This window comes from Drosophila takahashii, chromosome 2R (assembly GCF_030179915.1).
Source record: "Drosophila takahashii strain IR98-3 E-12201 chromosome 2R, DtakHiC1v2, whole genome shotgun sequence".
In the NCBI taxonomy this organism is placed as follows: domain Eukaryota; kingdom Metazoa; phylum Arthropoda; class Insecta; order Diptera; family Drosophilidae; genus Drosophila; species Drosophila takahashii.
Genome location: NC_091679.1, coordinates 31,792,674 through 31,809,709, shown reverse-complemented (window position 1 = coordinate 31,809,709; position 17,036 = coordinate 31,792,674). Strand labels below are relative to the sequence as shown.

The window sequence follows — 17,036 nt, the reverse complement described above, 5'->3', positions numbered from 1 at the left end:
GAAACCGTCGAGGGGGGCTCGATGAGTTCGCCCCAGATAGCCGGGGCAATTTTCATAGCGAGATTTATTAGCAATCTCGGAAATTCGTAAAACAACCCCGCAGTATTTACTCTTGCCTTCGCCCCCCAAAAAAGAGGGCAGCTGAAGGGAGAACTTCAATTGCGTTATAAATAATTAAATTGCGTTTACACATGGTAATTGGCAGACGCGTTGCGATACCCGGGCATCAAGTATACGCCCCCCCAATTTTCAAAGATTTCAGGCTTATGGCAGCACACACATCTTAGAAAGGGTTAGAAAAGGAAGGTAGGGACGAGTCGCTCTGATTTGTCCGTCTGAAATAACAAATCCATTAGTGCTCAGTGAAGTCGGGTAATTACCTGAGTATTTTACTTTCAATTTGTTTGGGAACAACAATGAGATTGAATTTCGCATTAAAGGCATAAAGCACAAAAGCGGTTCCTCCGAAATCTTTACAAATTATTTCCCCCCTTTAAATAAGCCGATTTCGATTTGTTCGATTTCACTGTGACGACGAGAAATTAGCCGTCTCTGCCGGCAGGACCACAAAAATGAATAAAATGGAATCGTGTAAATGGCTGCGTGACCCGCCGGCCCATTAAAAAGGTCACAGACTGGGGCCACTTCACCCTTACGCACGTGACCAGAAACGTTAAAGAAAAATCTGTATGAAATTGTGTGTTTGAAAATGAAAACCGCAGACGGAGCTGCCAGGTGGCCGTTCAGCCGTTCAGCATTCTGCCTTTTGTGCATTTCATTTTCGGGCGGATAATGAAGTTAATTTCCCAAAGAGACTGAGCCACAATGTTTGACGAGGGCAACGAAATGATTACATTTAAGATGATTTTCATGATTTTCATGATTCTCGCAGATTTACGCAGGTCGGACAAAAGTTTGCTCCCCTTCCGATTGGAAAACTTTTAAAACGCATTAAGCTCGCTGTAATCTGCAAGGACTCGTGGCCCAAAAAGCCGGAAGCGAGCTCAGCATCCTTGCACATTTTGTTAACGTATCCGAGGCTCCGACGGCGTTTGCATATTAATAATGCGAGGGTAATATTTGAGTTTGATTCCGAGTTCGTAACGAGCTGCGTTCCCGTGGCTTCTGATTTGGCACGTGCCAACTGGCCAACTAGCCAGGTGAGGCCTGAAAGTTCATTTAATCACTGGCCGCTCATTAATTGCACCGCAAACACGGCTCATAACGGGTTGGAGGTCCCTGGCCATTTGCATGGGGCTCACGTAGCTGATGTTTCGGGGGTCTGTTGACGTTTTTGGGGCCACAGGTTGGCAGCTAATGCCGCAAAGAGCCCGCCGATGACAGAACAATTGTCGCTGATGAACTGTGGTCCTTGCCGCTGAGGATGATGATGGTGCACTTCTGTTTAAGGTGATTTAAAGCTATCCTTGTGCCTGCTAAAAATAGCAGTTATGTCGTTTTCGCCATAATTTCACTTTTACTTTTTCCGAGTAAATTAAAAAGCTAACCAGGGTCCTTTTCTCTAGGGCTCTTAAGTACGCCCACTACACCCACTAGCACTCCCACACGCAAACGAAAAACGCCCACGCACACTCATTTCCGAGACACCTTCTGTGGTCCTCTGGTTTTTGCGCGGCAGCAACATTGCGTATGCGTGATTTGTGTGTCTTATCAATCACGTCTAATGGAATTTCCCCCGCCCACGCTGACTCTCGAGCCAGGACAAAGTTCCTTAATAATTTATAATCAGTTGGCCCAGCACGCGACCTTAAAATTGAAAAGTTTTCCAATGTCGTTCGCCCCCGTGACTTTTACGCCCATCCAACAAGACACATTATCGATGTACTTTATGTATTGTTCTTCAGAAACTTATGATTATGTAAACTCTAGACAGACTCCAAAATCAGGGCTGCGTATGGCTCCAACGACAAGTTGCTGAGTGTGACGCTGTCGCTGTGAAGGGTAAGAGGTTAAAGGTAAAGGTAAAGTTACTTGGGTACTCGATTCAAGAATCCCCGTGACAACTTACCCAACTGTGGCCTTGGCCTGCGGATTGAGCAGCTTGATCTTGTAGCTGCCAGTGGCATAGACGGCACTGGCCACATCCACAGCGGAGACACTGGTGTCCAGGACATTGGCCACCAGCACATAGGTGGCTTCCCCACTCAGATGCCTCCTGATGGCCACCACATTGTCGCCCACACTCGCGTACCGAGTGGCGCCCAACTGCAGGGTCTTCAGCTTGCGCAGCTCCACCAGCTGCTTGTACAGGCTCAGATGACTGGGACTCGTGGCATTCTCGGTCTTGGCATTCACGGTCACGTAGTTCGGGTTGATGGGCAGCCAGGTGGTGGCGTTGGTCGAGAACCCAGCGTTGGCCTCATCGCTCCACTGGAAGGGAGTCCTAGCTGGATCACGGGTAAACTGCTCGTATATATTCGCGTTGGAGTTGCAGGCCGCCGGATCGCGACTGTCCTCCCAGCTGATGTCCAGATCCGTCATGCCCAGCTCCTCGCCCTGGTAGGTGATGCTCACGCCGGGCAGGAACATCTGCAGCATGTTCATCAAGTCGATGCGGTTCTCCCCATACCGACTGCCCACCCGCCGCTGGTCATGATTGCCCATCTGCAGAGATTGTGATTAAGGTAAGGTAACTGCCTCATAAGCACTCCATTAAGCCAAGTACTCACCACCCAGTTGGCTGTCTGACCGGCGGGCATCTGGGTCAACCAGCTGTTGATGATCTTCACGAATCCCGCCGCCTTGAGCTGCGTGTTGTTCTTGTCCCCGTTGCCGCCGATGATGAACTGGAAGTTGAAGGGCATCTGAGCGCCCTTGGTGGTGCGATTGCCGTAGAACTGCATTACGTAGTCCAGGCCCGAATAGGTCTCCACCATGATGACTCGCGTGTCGCCGCCGTGGATCCGCTGGTAATCATCGAGCAGGGTGCGCCACTGGAACACCATCTCCACGGTTTCCCGCAGATCCTGGGTGTAGATGTGTTTCAGGTAAGAGGAATCATCCGGGTCGTCCGTGTAGCCACTGAGAGGCTCGTCGGGATAGCGACCTTCGGCGTCCGGGAGAACCTCGAAGCACCAGGGCACCGCGTCCATGCGGAAGCCAGCCACTCCGCGGTCCAACCAATAGGTGAGCACCCGCTTCATTTGGGCCACCACCGCGGGATTGCGGTAGTTCAGATCCGGCTGCTTGACGGCGAACTGGTGGAGGTAGTACTGCTGGCGCTCCGCGTTCCACTCCCAGGCGCTTCCGCGGAAGGCCTGCAGCCAGTTGGAGGGCGGCTCCCTCTCCCCAGTGGTGGCATTCACATAGCCATCGTGCCACATGTAGTAGTCCTCGTAGCCCTTCTCCCGCTTCACCGACTTCTGGAACCAAACGTTCTCGTCGCTCGAGTGATTGGGCACAAAGTCGAGGATGATCTTGATGTTCCGCTTGTTGGCCTCCACAATCAGCTCATCGAAGTCCGCGAGGGTTCCGTACTCAGGCTGAATGTCGTAGAAGTCGGAGATGTCGTAGCCAAAGTCCGCCATGGGCGAGCTGTAAATGGGCGACAGCCAGGTGGCCGTCACCCCGATCTCCTTCAGGTAGTCCAGCTTGGAGATGATGCCCTGCAGGTCGCCGATGCCATCGCCATTCGAGTCCTTGTAGGATCTCGGATAGATCTGATAGAACTGGGCGACTTGCCACCAATCCCTAGTGGTGTCCGTGGTGGTGGTGGCCCTCTCAAGATCCAGATCCAGATCCACTGCTGCCGCTCTCCCAAGGGCGCATTGTACCCCCAGGAGGAGTATCGCTATGATTAACTGATTCAAACACGCCATGACTGACTGACTGAACGGCCTTCTGGGAGCCCGCTTTTATAGACCGCCTCCCCCAGAGATTTTTCCACCGATAAGTGCTCAAGTGCTTTGACTGCGTTTATTGTGAGTATTGTTATTAAATAGCTGCTGGAAACCAGGGGGTGGGAACTCATCGATTGCTCAGATAGAGCGCCACTTGAGCCAGCCAGAGATAAAAGCCCAGAATGGGCAGAAAACGAGTCTCGCCATTGGTGGCATAGCTGTAATAGGAGGAGCTGGACTGCAGGATCAGCGAGTCCTTGGGCTGCAGTTGTACCCATGAGGAGTTGACGAGATCACTAGGAGAAGAAAATATATTAAAAAAAATGGCTTATATTTAAACTAGACTTCATGACCTACCCCACTTTGACTTGAGATCGCTCTGTGACCAGCACAACTGTGAGCTGAGGAGGCAAGCCGGGGAAGCTCTGCTGCAGATTGATGGTCTCCACGCCGTCGTAAATGTTCAGCAGGGTCAAATAGGTCGAGTCACGTTCGAGATAGCTGCGGAAATATATTGTTATTATCGAGGCATTTTGAAATCGCTCTATTTGTCACCGTTTGACGGCCAGCACTGCGTCGCTGAGGGCCTTTACTTCGGTCTGACCGCGCTGGAGGGTCTGCGATTGCCTCCTCAACTGCCAGAGCTGCTTGAAGACGTTCAGGTGACTCAGCGGCCTCTGCCGCTCCAGCTCCACGTTGACCTGCTTGTAGTCCAGGGCGATGGGCAGCCAGGTCTTGCTGGCATTGCTGAAGCCCGCATCCTGGGCGTCGGTCCACTGGAAGGGCGTGCGCTCAGGATCGCGGGAGTACCGCTCGTAGATGCTCGGATTGGTGTTGCAGGCCGAGGGATCCACGGTGTCCTTCCACGAGATCCACACATTGGTCATGCCCAGCTCCTCTCCCTGGTAGGTGACACTGGCGCCGGGCAGCGTGCCAGTGAGCATGTTCAGCATGTCCACCCGATCCCGACCCAAACGAGAGCCCACTCGGGGTTGGTCGTGGTTGCCCAGCTAGTAAAGAAATCTTATTAGTTTTGGTAGGGATTGTAAACTAGAGTCCTGCGTGAATTATTCAATGTTTGTTTTATCGTAGTATGCATTAAATTTCTGATTTTTTAATTCGATTTTATGTGAAATAAATTGAATGTTTTTCTAATTCATTTCAAAATTTTTATAAATTTGTTGAGTTTGCCAGAATTTTTGGTGCTTTCTTCTGAGAACAAAACAGGGAACATTTTAAAAAAATCAATGTTAACTGCATAGTAAATAAAAATCAGGCAGATTTAGCCACAAAATTATGGCCCTTTCTTCTTGAAAAGAAATTGTCGAATTGTCAAATTCATTCAATTAATTCAACTATTAAACTCAAAAATCTAATTAATTCATTGAATGAATTCATTCAATGCTCTAATATAAACTAGATAAACCTACCACCCAGTTGGCTGTGCGACCCTGGGGCATGTGCTGCAGCCACTTGAGACCCGTTTGCTCATAGTCATGGGCATTCGACGAGTTGGACAGGTCGCTTATCAGCAGAAAGTTGAACGGCAGCTGAGCGCCCTCCGCCGTCGCATTGCCGTAGTACTGCATCACGATCTCGATGGGTGAATAGGTCTCGGCCATTAAGATGCGATCCTCGCCGCCGTGCTCCCGCTGGAAAGAGTCGAGCACCGCGCGCCACGAGTAGACCAGGTCAATGGTCTCCGGCTGGTCCTTGGTGTAGATGTGCTGCAGATAGCCGTAGTCCTCGGGGTCGTTGTCCCAATCGTTTCGCGGCTCGTCGCGGTACTGATTCTGAGCATCCGGCGCTATCTCAAAGACATGGGGAACCGCATCAATACGAAAGCCAGCGACGCCCTTTTCAAGCCAAAATCTCAGAACGTTCTGGGGAAAAGAAAGAAGGTTTTACACTGCTGAAAGTTCTGTTAGGATTAACTCACATTCATGGTCTCTCGAACTTTTGGATTGCGATAGTTCAAGTCTGGCTGCTTCTTCACGAACTGGTGCAGATAGTACTCCTGACGACCTTCGTGCCATTCCCAAGCACTTCCGCGGAAGACGCTGATCCAATTGGAGGGCGGTCGACGGGTGCCGTTCTCCACTCTACCAGGATGCCAAACGTAGAAGTCTGCGAAGTCCGGATGACGCTCCGCCGACTGACGGAACCACTCGCACTCGTCACTCGAGTGGTTGGGCACAAAGTCCAGGATGATCTTGATGTCCAGTCTCTTGGCCTCCGCCAGCAGGTGTTCAAAGTCCGCCATGGTTCCGAAAATAGGCGCTATCTCAGTGAAGTTGGCTATGTCGTAGCCGAAATCTGCCATCGGTGAGGTGAAGATTGGCGACAGCCAAGTGGCCGTGATGCCCAGCTCCTTGAGGTAGGGCAGTTGCTCCGCGATGCCTGATACGTAGATTCGAAATAAGTAAATATCTACACCCACATATATATCAAATCTGTTTACCATTTAGATCACCTACGCCATCGCCGTCGCTGTCTTTAAATGACCTTGGATATATCTGGTAGAAGGCGCCCGTCTGCCACCACTTGAGATCTGCGGGCTGATCTTCGATGTCCACGAAATCCGCATGGTAGTGCGGTAAAGGTTGGCCCCGTGTTAAGCAGAGAACTTGGAGCAGTACCACGAGCAATGCCCCCAGGCGGTGTTTAATCATTTCGACTGCCTATTTTGCAGTTTACCGGTCTGAGCAACACAGCTCTGCTTTCAGCAAGCAAACAAATGCGACTGGCGACCGAATGCAAAAATGGATTATGTGAGGCCCTTCCTTATATAAATTTCACTGAGTGGGGGAGAAAAAAGCAGGGGCTTAGTGATAAATATTTTTGAAAGGATCTTGTTTATTGTATTTATTGGGTTTAAGTTTAAATATTTACATATTGTTGGTAACTATGATGGCTTATCGCAGTTTACACTAATAACATAGTTATAACAAATTTTCTTTAGAACCACTTTTGAAATTCAAACAACACTTTGGTGCATTTTTAATCGATATATTATATTATATACTATTCTCTACACCCATGTACAATACGCATAGATTTTATTTATAAACTGCGCAGAGAATCGGGAGAAAAATGAGAACGAAAAAAGATCTTGGGAGAATATGGAATAAGCGCATCGCTCAGAGTTGACAGTTATTTGCGGTGGGCGATTTCAGGGGAAGGGGTACTGACTACGAGCAGAGAGAAACATTAACGCACGGGATTAATGACTGCATTTAGCATACACAGAATCAATAAACAATTGCGCTGCTAAAATGTTTTCCAATATATAAAAGAGCTCTAAAACCTGAAGAGCAAATTAGAGAAAAGGTGCACACGTGAATTATTTATATTTAGGAGATCTAAAACTTTTATTTAATTTTTTGTTGTACCTATTATAAGGAATATTGATAAACACCTAGAAAAATTAACGCATTTTGCGGTTATTCCAAGAAATGGGTTTTGCCGTCTTTTTTTTTTAGTAAACAGGGCCCCGAAATATATTCTTTTCTTAGAGGTCTATCTGGAATTTTAATCTCCTTTATAATGCGATTCAATATTAAAACTTTGAATATTTTGTCGCTTCGTGGCTTGGTTATTCACCAGGGAATTAAAATATATTGCCCACAAGAGCTCGAAGGTTTCCAAATGGACATTCCTGTACAGTTGTACTGATAAGCCGAGCTAATGGCATATTTGACAGTGCTGACGAAAATCAGTTCAAAGTTATAAAAAGTGAGTAATAATGCTTTTCAATTGTTTAATTCGCCATGAGGGTAATAAACTAAACGGTTGTGGTGGAGCGAAGCACAATGGCCTCGTGGGGCATGAGGGTGACACTGCTGGCGGCCACCTGATCCCCGACCTTCTTGATGGACTTTTCGGTGACCAGGGCGTACTGGAAGTTGGCGGGCAGGCTGCCAAAGACAGTAGATAGATTGACGTTCTCGATGGAGTCGAAAATGTTGAACAGCGAGATGTAGACGTAGTCGCCGCTCAAATGGCTGCAGAGAAAGATAGATAAATAAAATGTAAAGCCTCATATAAATATAATAAACTCACCGCTTAACAGCCAGAACGTAGTTGCTAACGGCCTTGACCTCGGCGGATCCCTCCTCGATGGTGGGCTCCTGGCGCAGCTGTTGCAGGCGCTTGAACACGTTCAGGTGGCTCAGGGACACTCCGCGCTCGGTCTTCACGTTCCTTTGGCGATAGTCCAGGGAAACCGGCAGCCAGGTGCTCTTGCCGCTCGTGAATCCGGCCATCGTTTCATCCGACCAGTGCATCGGAGTGCGAGCCGGATCCCGAGAGTTGTCCATGTAGTTGGACTCGTAGCCATTGCAGGCCTGCGGGTCCACGGTGTCCTCCCAGGAGACGTAGCCGTCGAGCATGCCCAGTTCCTCGCCCTGGTAGGTGATGCTGCAGCCGGGCAGGGTCAGCAGCAGGATGTTGAAGAGGTCAACCCGATCGGCTCCGAAGCGGGAGCCCACACGGTTCTTGTCGTGGTTGCCAATCTGTGAAAAAATAGGTATACGTTACTTTGTTGCTCTTGTAAAACATTATAATCCATTTTCTGCCCATTACCAACGATTAACTTACCACCCAGTTGGCGCTCTTGCCCTCTGGCATCAGATTAAGCCAGTTGTTAATCAAGTACTCGTAGTGATAGGCATCGGAATCGTAGTGCAGATTGCTTATCAGCTGGAAGTTGAACGGTATCTGGGCTCCGTCGGCGGTCGCATTGCCGTAATAATCCATTACGATCTCGATGGGCGACCAGGTCTCCACCATTAAAATGCTGAATAATTCACAATTATGATTTTAATGATTTTTTCGCCAATAAACTAACTTACCGCTCATCGCCGCCGTTGTCGGACTGGAACTGCTCGAGGATCTGACGCCATTCGTAGCTGTTAAATAAGAATATTTAATAGGCATTTATGGAATTATCCCTGGCCTGTTAAACTTACACCAAGTGCGGGGTCTCCGGCTGGTCCACGGTGTAGATCTTGTGGGTGTAGCCGTACTCATCTGGGTCGTCGGTCCAGTCGTTGCGGGGCTCATCGGGATAGTTGCCATTCTCGTCGGCCTCGATCTCGAAGGCGTGGTAAATGGCATCCACTCGGAACCCATCGACACCTTTCTCCAGCCAGAAACGCAGCACGTTGTTCATCTCCTCGCGCACCACGGGATTGCGGAAGTTGAAGTCCGGCTGCTTCTTGTGGAACTGGTGGAGGTAGTACTCCTGGCGACCCTCGTGCCACTCCCAGGCGCTGCCGCGGAACACGCTCACCCAGTTGGTGGGCGGCCGACGGGTGCCGTCCTCGTTGAGGAATCCCGGGTGCCAGATGTAGTAGTCCTTGTACTCCGCCTCACCGGCGGCCGATCGCACAAACCAGTCGCATTCATCGCTCGAGTGATTGGGCACAAAATCGAGGATGATCTTCACGCCCAGCTCCTTGGATCGCCTGACCATCTCCTCGAAGTCCTCCATCGTTCCGAAGAGGGGATCGACCGCCTTGAAGTCGGAAATATCGTAGCCAAAGTCGGCCATCGGCGACTTGAGGAAGGGCGACAGCCAGGTGGCGGTCACGCCGATCTCCTTCAGGTACTCCAGCTTCTCGGTCACTCCGTTCAAGTCTCCGATTCCATCGCCGTCGGTGTCTTTGAAGGATCTGGGGTAGATCTGATAGAAGGAACCCGTTTTCCACCAGGGTCCCGTCGCCGCATCGACGGCCAGAAGGCCAAGGCCCAACAGCAAGAACAGGCTAGTCCAAGTGGCCATTGCTAACTGTAAGCGGTACGATTGCAATCGGTTTCTTATATACGGCGATAATCTACGGGTCTTATCGTATCTGACTCGGTGGCGCGAAAAGCCGTACGACCACCCGGGGAAAATATATGATGAGACCTTTGGCTCCAAAAATCGGAGATATTGATGTTGTTCAAGTTCGAAGACGTGATTTGGTTCTTGATAGGGAGAGATGATCGAAGTGATTAAATCTTAATTAGAGCATAATGAGGAATGAATTTATGACGTATAATGTTTACGATCTGATAAATAAAATGTTCATGCCTATGATATCTTTAAATTTCGAGTCTGACTTCGAACATGTTCCCTAAACAAAGATTATGGGAGGATATTTTTGTGTTTTTGCTTAAAAAGTTGTTCAAAAATATGGCCAAGCTTAACTATTGATCTTTTATGTACTTCTATCGAAATTGTTTCAGGACATTCAAATGCAATTTTTAATAATTAATATGTTTTAAACCCAGAAGTACGATGGATTCGATTACTGTATACTTTCAGATTCCACATTTTGGCTCTTATGTTTAAATTTTAATTTGTACCTCAAATTTCAGCACAGTGTTATGTACACACAAAAAAAAAAACATGTTACCATAAAATCGATATGACATGCAAAACCTATATCGTTTAACATGAAATACCCTTTTCGACCAGTTCAAAATTACCTGGCCGCATATCAAATTAAAATTGATCTTAAATAATTATAATTTAAAATGGATATCCGTTTCATATCATAAAAGTTCATGTCTGTCATAACATTTTAAAATGAGTGGAATGTTTTTGTATCTAGCGAACTAAGCCAAAACAACTCCAATTTAATTTACGAAACCCGCAAAGAATAGAAATCAGCTGTTGTCCACTGATGACCTACACTCATACAGTTTCAGTTATTGAATCATATCAATACGTTATCACAGCCTTGAACCCCCGAATCTCCCACTTTTATTGGCCCAAAAGCCCCATAGAAGTGAGCTAATAAATTACTCCCCCCCTGCGAAATACAAGAACCCAATTGGGCGATAAGATACGACCGTATGCAGTTGGTATTCATTTGCCTGCTAATCTGTCTCATGATCTTCAGGCGTAAGCCAGGCCGAAACAACAGCAAAGTGGACTCCAATAAATTCCACAACCCCCTATCATGAGAACCCATTTGGATTGTAAATCTGCCAGCCCCACGAAGCTAATCACAAATAGTTATGTGCTATATGGCTTTTGGGTTTATCGATCGGTCTTATCAACCGGAGCGGTGGGCATAAATAGAGGCACCAACTAATCCCGCTGGTCATTGGCAATCGATCGATTTAGTGGGAGCCATGTTCAAGTTGCTGGTGCTCTCCTGCCTTTTGGCTTTGGTGCTGCCCTCGCTGGCGGAAGTTGGCTGGTGGAAGACGGGCCAGTTCTACCAGATCTACCCCAGATCTTTCAAGGATAGCGATGGCGATGGTGTGGGCGATCTCGTTGGTGAGTTTTTATTGAGCAATCAGTTTAAAAAAGGTTTTAATATGACATGATTACCAGGTATTACGCAACAGCTGCCTTACCTGAAAGAAATCGGCATCACTGCCACCTGGCTGTCCCCCATTTTCACCTCGCCCATGGCTGACTTTGGCTACGATGTGGCCGATCTCAAGAACATCGATCCCCTCTTCGGAACCATGGAAGATTTCGAGGCGCTGTTGGCACGCGCCAAGGAGCTGGACATCAAGATAATCCTGGACTTTGTGCCCAATCACACGAGCGACGAGTGCGACTGGTTCATCCGATCGGCCGCCGGCGAGGAGGAGTACAAGGACTTCTACGTGTGGCACACCGGCAAGGTGGTCAACGGCATTCGCCAGGCGCCCAACAACTGGCTCTCCGTCTTCCGCGGCTCCATGTGGACGTGGAACGAGCAGCGACAGGCCTACTACCTCCATCAGTTCCACGCCAAGCAGCCGGATCTCAACTACCGCAACCCCAAGGTGGTGGAGGCCATGAAGGACGTCCTGCGCTTCTGGCTGCGCAAGGGAGCCTATGGCTTCCGTATCGATGCAGTGCCTCATGTTTTCGAGATTCCCGCGGATTCCGATGGCAACTGGCCCGATGAGCCCCGCAACCTGGATGTGAACGATCCCGAGGACTATACCTACCTGCAGCACATCTACACCACCGATCAGCCGGAGACCCTGGAACTGGTCTACGAGTTCCGCGATGTGATCGAGGAGATCGACGCCGAGCTGGGCGGCGATGACCGCGTCCTGCTCACCGAGGCCTACTCCCCGCTGGAGGTTCTGATGCAGTACTACGGCAACGGCACCCACCTGGGCTCCCAGATCCCCTTCAACTTCGAGCTGCTGGCCAAGATCGGCTACAGCTCCGACGCCTACCACTACTCGGAGCTGATCCACAACTGGCTGGACAACATGCCCGAGGGCCAGGTGGCCAACTGGGTGTTCGGCAACCACGACCAGAGTCGCATTGGCTCCCGCCTGGGCTCGGACCGCATCGACGCCTGCAACATGATCGTGATGGGCCTGCCCGGCGTGAGTGTGACCTACCAGGGTGAGGAGACCGGCATGACCGACGTCTGGATCAGCTGGGAGGACACCGTGGATCCGCAGGCCTGCCAGTCCAACGAGCAGGAGTTCGAGCGCCTCACCCGTGACCCCGTCCGCACTCCCTTCCAGTGGAGCGACGAGGTGAACGCCGGATTCTCCAACGCCTCCGTCACCTGGCTGCCGGTGGCCAGTGACTACAAGCAGGTGAATGTGAAGAAGGAGCGTGGAATCGCCCTGAGCCACCTGAATGTCTACAAGCAGCTGCGTGCCCTGCGAGATGAGCCCACTTTGAAGCAGGGCGATGTCTCGGTTTCGGCCATAGGTCCCAATGTGCTGGCCTTCAAGCGGTAGGGAGTAGCCTGTATTATCTTGTATTCCGTAACTATATCGATTATTTTATCTACAGCTCCCTGGCCGGCCAGAAGTCCTACATCACCGTCATCAACATCAACGATGATGTCGAGTCGATCAACCTGGACTCCGTCTTCACCTCCATCTCCACTCAACTGCAATACGTGGTGGTGAACGATAAGAGCTCGCGTCGCAAGAAGTGAGTAAAGCTTTGCCTAAGACTATAAAACAATATCTCAAAATCCCCTTCTTTTCAGCGATCTTACCTTTGCCAACTCTGTGCTGCTGATGCCCAAGGAGGCCGTCGTGCTGAGCACAGTCTAAACTAGTTTAAGAGGCCGCTAATAAAGAATAATCAAAACGCACAACTTCCTCATGGGGGTAGAATTACTCAACAGAGGGCTTATCGTTGCGATAGACCCACACTGATTAGGAACCCCACCGAAGGTTTTGAATAATGGTCATTAATTTTATTGGGCAATTAGGCAAGAATTGAATTCGAGTGATTATTATCGATCACATTTGTTCCCAGATTAATCCATACAGATTGCATAACCTAATACCAGGTTCTATATCTTCAAGTGGGGTGTGTTACAATCTGTTTGTAGGTAATTGGCACTCAAAGTTCACCATAATATATGGCTGGGAACACATGCGTCGAATGGCTGACAGAAACGGGGCTTATCTTTATGGGGGACCCCAATAGCATTCGATACTGATTAACAGGAAATAAACAGGTAATTTATTTTTCACAAATAACAGAATAATCGGAATTAAGTTACGCCGACCAGCGTAAGACGACTGCTTCGTAGGGCATGAGGATAATTCGCTGCGAGAGGTCTACTTTTTGCCTGTGGATTCACTCGAATTAGTTAGAAATTCTTTGCATCGATAGGTTTCGAAAGCTTACCCCACATAATGGTTGGAGTACGCGGTGACCAGCACATACTCGTAGGTTTTGGCGGCCAGTCCATCGATGATCTCCATACCGTTGCCCATGTTGACCAAGATTCGATACTCCTCGCTGTACTTGTTGGTCCTGGAATAATAATTAAATTCGGGGGCTTTATCCTGTATCTGAGGATAGAACTTGATTTACCTACCGTATAATTTGTAGGACCTGTTCCGTCACCGCCTCGTAGGAGAATCCTCCCTCCTCCTTGAAAGCCAGAAAGGCGGCACTGCTCTTCAGTGCCTGAAGTCCTTTAAAGACATTTAAAGAGGACCTCGAGACGCCGCGCTCCGTCTGCACATTGTACCTCTGGTAATCGGAACTGAGGGGCAGCCAGGTGCTCTCCCCTTCCGAGAAGTCGGCATTCTTTCCACCTGTCCACTGCATCGGCGTTCGCTCGCCATCACGATCCTCGCAAGAGTCGCTCGTGCACTCCACATCCACGTTGGACATGCCAATCTCCTCGCCGTAGTAGGTTACTGAGGCACCTGGCAACGCATTCACGATGACATTCAGCAGATCCACCTTGTGGGCTCCCATGCGATCGGCCACGCGGTTGGTGTCGTGATTCCCCACCACCCAGTTGGCCGTCTGGTGCTCCGTCCACATGGTGTTCATCCAGTAGTCGATCGATCCCACCACATCCCTGGCCGTGGAGTACCCACTGAGATACATCAGCTGGAAGTTCATGGGCAGCTGGGTGCCCTGATGGCTGCTGTTGCCGAAGTAGGCACTCAGTGTCTCCACGGAGGAGTAGGCCTCGGCCAGCAGAACCCTCGAGTCACCACCATTCGTAGCCCGATAGCTGTCCAAATAGGCACGCCACTCGTACATTAAGTCCACCGTGGCTGGCTGATCCTTGGTGTAGATGTGGTCGTGGTAGTCGTAGGCATTGGGGTCGCTGCCCCACCCACTGACCGGCTCATCCGGATAGGAGCCGTCCGCATTGCGGTACTCGTAGATGTGGGGCACAGCGTCGATCCTGAATCCGTCCACTCCACGATCTAGCCAAAACTTGAGGACGTCCAGCATGTGCTCCCTCACCATGGGATTGGTGAAATTCAGATCCGGCTGCTTCACCTGGAACTGGTGGAGGAAGTACTGCTGGCGCTTCTCGTTCCACGTCCACATGGGTCCACTGAACACGCTCACCCAGTTGGAGGGCGGATCCCGCTCGCCGGTCTCCTCGTTTAGCTTTCCATCGTCCCACACGTAGAAGTCGTCGTAACCCTCCTCGCGGTTAACCGACTTCTGGAACCACTCGTTCTCGTCGCTCGAGTGGTTGGGTACAAAGTCCAGGATGATCTTAACGCCCAGCGACTTGGCCTCCACTATCAGGGCATCGAAGTCCGCGAGAGTGCCGAAAATCGGATCGATGTCGTAGAAGTTGGAGATGTCGTAACCAAAGTCCGACATCGGCGAGGTGAAAATGGGCGACAGCCAGGTGGCCGTGATGCCGATTTCCTTGAGATAGCCCAGTCGCGAAGTAATGCCCTGCAGGTCCCCGATGCCATCGCCATCGCTGTCCTGGAAGGAGCGCGGATATATCTGGTAGAGCGAGGCGTTCTCCCACCAATCGATGTCCGCACCACCCACTTGGGTGCAGCTGACGAGGAGGAGAGCCGCCAGGCCGAGATGTGCCCACTGTGGCATTTCGATAGCGTTTGAGTGGGCCAAACTCAATTTGCTAATAACAATTGCCGGCCATGTAGCGATTGGGGAGGCGATAAGGCCGCAATTGCGCCGACCAACTGGTAATCTGTCAGTGTTTTATCGCATATTTTCTAGATTAAATAACCGCGGACTGGGCTTTTTCCCGCTCTCTCCATCTCGTTTCTTTTTATTGGATATACCACTAAAGCGCGAAATGTCGTAAAAATGCAATAAAAATAAATACGATTGGAAAAAGAATGAATCGATGGGTGGCCACAGATTCGCAAAACTGGATCAAAACCTTTCATTAATGTCTGCCCATATAAAAATGTACAGTAGAACATATATAACGCAAACATGAACATTTTAAAATATTTTGAAATTTAATTTTATCAAGAATTTTCATGATGAAAAATAACTACTCACTATTTTAGCACTAATGATTGATGTGCTATACAAAATCGATCCATTTCACTCAATATGGACAAGAGCCAAAAACTTGATTGACTTATTAGTTAGTTAAACTTTAAGGAGGGACCAAAAATATTTTTGTTACCCATTGTTGTTTACAAGTCCGCAATGGTTTTTATTTTTCGATTATTACAAAAAATTAAAAAAATAATTGTTAATTATTGATTTTAATAATGCTCTGAAATTATCTTTATTTTAAGATTATCGATTAAAGGATGCGGACTTCTTGTAATTATGTTGAAAGCCATGTTTCCATTAAACGCTCATGAACTAATTATGACGCTCATCCTTGTTTCCGTTCATTGCAGAATGTCAGCTCTCTATTCCATATTTAATTTGTTTTACTTGTAGGTACATCCGCCGTTAGCTAAATTAGTTTGCTAACCACAATGTGCACTTTTTGAATAACGCAGCCATGTAATTAGTAACCTTTTCCGCATCCCTACTCAAACTAAAGCCAAAACGAATGCTAATTGCCCAAAGAGGATGTGAACCAGTGGCGTATAAAGGATTCCTTTTAATGGGGATGGGGTCTAAAATTGCTTAATTCAAGATTATGTAAAACTCACATAATAACATATTTTAGTTTCAAATAAGATATGAACGGAACATAATTATTCAAACAGCCAAATATCCAATATGTTTTTTAACAAAATACACTACTGGCGTAAACCTAATTTGTATGTACTACATATTGCATCCTTGAATCCTTTCCAACCGGAACCGGAGGGAATATTCTTGTATTTTCATGGCATGTTTGTACAAGTACACTTACTCATTAAGCCACCCGGGGCAATCCACTCGAAGCGGTTTTAATTCAATTAAAATGCGCTCTTGCCATTTGGATTTGCACGTGTGCTTACACTTCTTTTTCTTTCCCACATCCGGCATCATCCCAGGAGGTGATAAATCAACAAGCGAGCCCAAACGCCGTGCTGCGATTAGTTATTTCAAATCGTTGTAGTTGATAAATATATGGTTGGATAGACTTTTCAGGCTTCCATTTAAAATCAATTGATCGGGACTGCGAGAAAAAACGTATAACTGAAATATATTTAGGGTGTTCAATTGCGTTGCAAACGTTGTAAAGTGTAAAAGTGTAAGGCAGTTCCAACAACAATTTCTATACAAAAAAATTTTCAAAAGTAGGCCTTTAAAACTATTTTGTATAGAAATTGTTGTTGGAATTGATATACACTTTTACACTTTACAAAGTTTGCAACGCAATCGAACACCCTATATGTAAAATGGGAAAATGAAAAGAGTGATTGATACTCGAAACTTAAATTATACAAATAATTTAGATTGGTATAGGGGATAAATTATCCATTAAAACAAAATGATCAAAACAAACCTATTTAAACTTTAAAATAAAATATTTAAAATACAAAAATATATAT

At 48.1% G+C, this 17,036-nt stretch overlaps 5 protein-coding genes across 5 annotated transcripts; 1 reads left to right on the top strand and 4 right to left on the bottom strand.

Annotated features, from left to right (window-relative positions):
• Positions 1-1,834: 1,834 nt before the first annotated feature.
• On the bottom strand, positions 1,835-3,839 carry Mal-A6 (Maltase A6). The gene is made up of 3 exons (XM_017149229.3): positions 2,691-3,839; positions 2,030-2,625; positions 1,835-1,953 (listed from the first exon to the last, which is right to left on the bottom strand). Exons 1-3 carry the CDS (start codon positions 3,837-3,839, stop codon positions 1,887-1,889), a joined length of 1,812 nt encoding a protein of 603 aa, XP_017004718.2. The 3' UTR covers positions 1,835-1,886.
• An 84-nt stretch (positions 3,840-3,923) lies between these two features.
• Positions 3,924-6,605, bottom strand: Mal-A5 (Maltase A5). The gene is made up of 6 exons (XM_017149226.3): positions 6,322-6,605; positions 5,800-6,260; positions 5,291-5,743; positions 4,416-4,870; positions 4,218-4,361; positions 3,924-4,156 (listed from the first exon to the last, which is right to left on the bottom strand). The coding sequence occupies exons 1-6, from the start codon at positions 6,530-6,532 to the stop codon at positions 3,988-3,990; spliced, it is 1,893 nt and encodes a 630-aa protein (XP_017004715.2). The 5' UTR covers positions 6,533-6,605; the 3' UTR covers positions 3,924-3,987.
• A 1,001-nt stretch (positions 6,606-7,606) lies between these two features.
• On the bottom strand, positions 7,607-9,645 carry Mal-A4 (Maltase A4). The gene is made up of 5 exons (XM_017149230.3): positions 8,831-9,645; positions 8,714-8,770; positions 8,460-8,658; positions 7,923-8,374; positions 7,607-7,864 (listed from the first exon to the last, which is right to left on the bottom strand). The coding sequence occupies exons 1-5, from the start codon at positions 9,643-9,645 to the stop codon at positions 7,645-7,647; spliced, it is 1,743 nt and encodes a 580-aa protein (XP_017004719.2). The 3' UTR covers positions 7,607-7,644.
• A 1,302-nt stretch (positions 9,646-10,947) lies between these two features.
• Positions 10,948-12,928, top strand: Mal-A3 (Maltase A3). The gene is made up of 4 exons (XM_017149232.3): positions 10,948-11,133; positions 11,191-12,556; positions 12,616-12,759; positions 12,818-12,928. Exons 1-4 carry the CDS (start codon positions 10,986-10,988, stop codon positions 12,882-12,884), a joined length of 1,725 nt encoding a protein of 574 aa, XP_017004721.1. The 5' UTR covers positions 10,948-10,985; the 3' UTR covers positions 12,885-12,928.
• Positions 12,929-13,279: 351 nt separating this feature from the next.
• Mal-A2 (Maltase A2) lies at positions 13,280-15,425 on the bottom strand. Its single transcript, XM_017149233.3, has 3 exons — positions 13,664-15,425; positions 13,471-13,599; positions 13,280-13,411 (listed from the first exon to the last, which is right to left on the bottom strand). The coding sequence occupies exons 1-3, from the start codon at positions 15,163-15,165 to the stop codon at positions 13,339-13,341; spliced, it is 1,704 nt and encodes a 567-aa protein (XP_017004722.3). The 5' UTR covers positions 15,166-15,425; the 3' UTR covers positions 13,280-13,338.
• Positions 15,426-17,036: the final 1,611 nt, after the last annotated feature.

Bases quoted from the DNA above. Each gene is read 5' to 3' on its own strand.
- Mal-A6 (XM_017149229.3), bottom strand. From the start codon at position 3,839: ATGGCGTGTTTGAATCAGTTAATCATAGCGATACTCCTCCTGGGGGTA. The intron at 2,626-2,690 runs GTGAGTACTTGG...CAATCTCTGCAG, and splicing joins GTCAGACAGCCAACTGGGTG to ATGGGCAATCATGACCAGCG. The intron at 1,954-2,029 runs GTAAGTTGTCAC...TACCCTTCACAG, and splicing joins CAGGCCAAGGCCACAGTTGG to CGACAGCGTCACACTCAGCA.
- Mal-A2 (XM_017149233.3), bottom strand. From the start codon at position 15,165: ATGCCACAGTGGGCACATCTCGGCCTGGCGGCTCTCCTCCTCGTCAGC. The intron at 13,600-13,663 runs GTAGGTAAATCA...TTATTATTCCAG, and splicing joins CAGGTCCTACAAATTATACG to GACCAACAAGTACAGCGAGG. The intron at 13,412-13,470 runs GTAAGCTTTCGA...GTGAATCCACAG, and splicing joins TACTCCAACCATTATGTGGG to GCAAAAAGTAGACCTCTCGC.
- Mal-A3 (XM_017149232.3), top strand. From the start codon at position 10,986: ATGTTCAAGTTGCTGGTGCTCTCCTGCCTTTTGGCTTTGGTGCTGCCC. The intron at 11,134-11,190 runs GTGAGTTTTTAT...CATGATTACCAG, and splicing joins TGGTGTGGGCGATCTCGTTG to GTATTACGCAACAGCTGCCT. The intron at 12,760-12,817 runs GTGAGTAAAGCT...CCTTCTTTTCAG, and splicing joins AAGAGCTCGCGTCGCAAGAA to CGATCTTACCTTTGCCAACT.
- Mal-A4 (XM_017149230.3), bottom strand. From the start codon at position 9,645: ATGGCCACTTGGACTAGCCTGTTCTTGCTGTTGGGCCTTGGCCTTCTG. The intron at 8,771-8,830 runs GTAAGTTTAACA...CTTATTTAACAG, and splicing joins CCGGAGACCCCGCACTTGGT to CTACGAATGGCGTCAGATCC. The intron at 7,865-7,922 runs GTGAGTTTATTA...CTTTCTCTGCAG, and splicing joins TACGTTCTGGCTGTTAAGCG to CCATTTGAGCGGCGACTACG.
- Mal-A5 (XM_017149226.3), bottom strand. From the start codon at position 6,532: ATGATTAAACACCGCCTGGGGGCATTGCTCGTGGTACTGCTCCAAGTT. The intron at 4,362-4,415 runs GTGACAAATAGA...ATATTTCCGCAG, and splicing joins GCAGTGCTGGCCGTCAAACG to CTATCTCGAACGTGACTCGA. The intron at 4,157-4,217 runs GTAGGTCATGAA...TTCTTCTCCTAG, and splicing joins CGATCTCAAGTCAAAGTGGG to TGATCTCGTCAACTCCTCAT.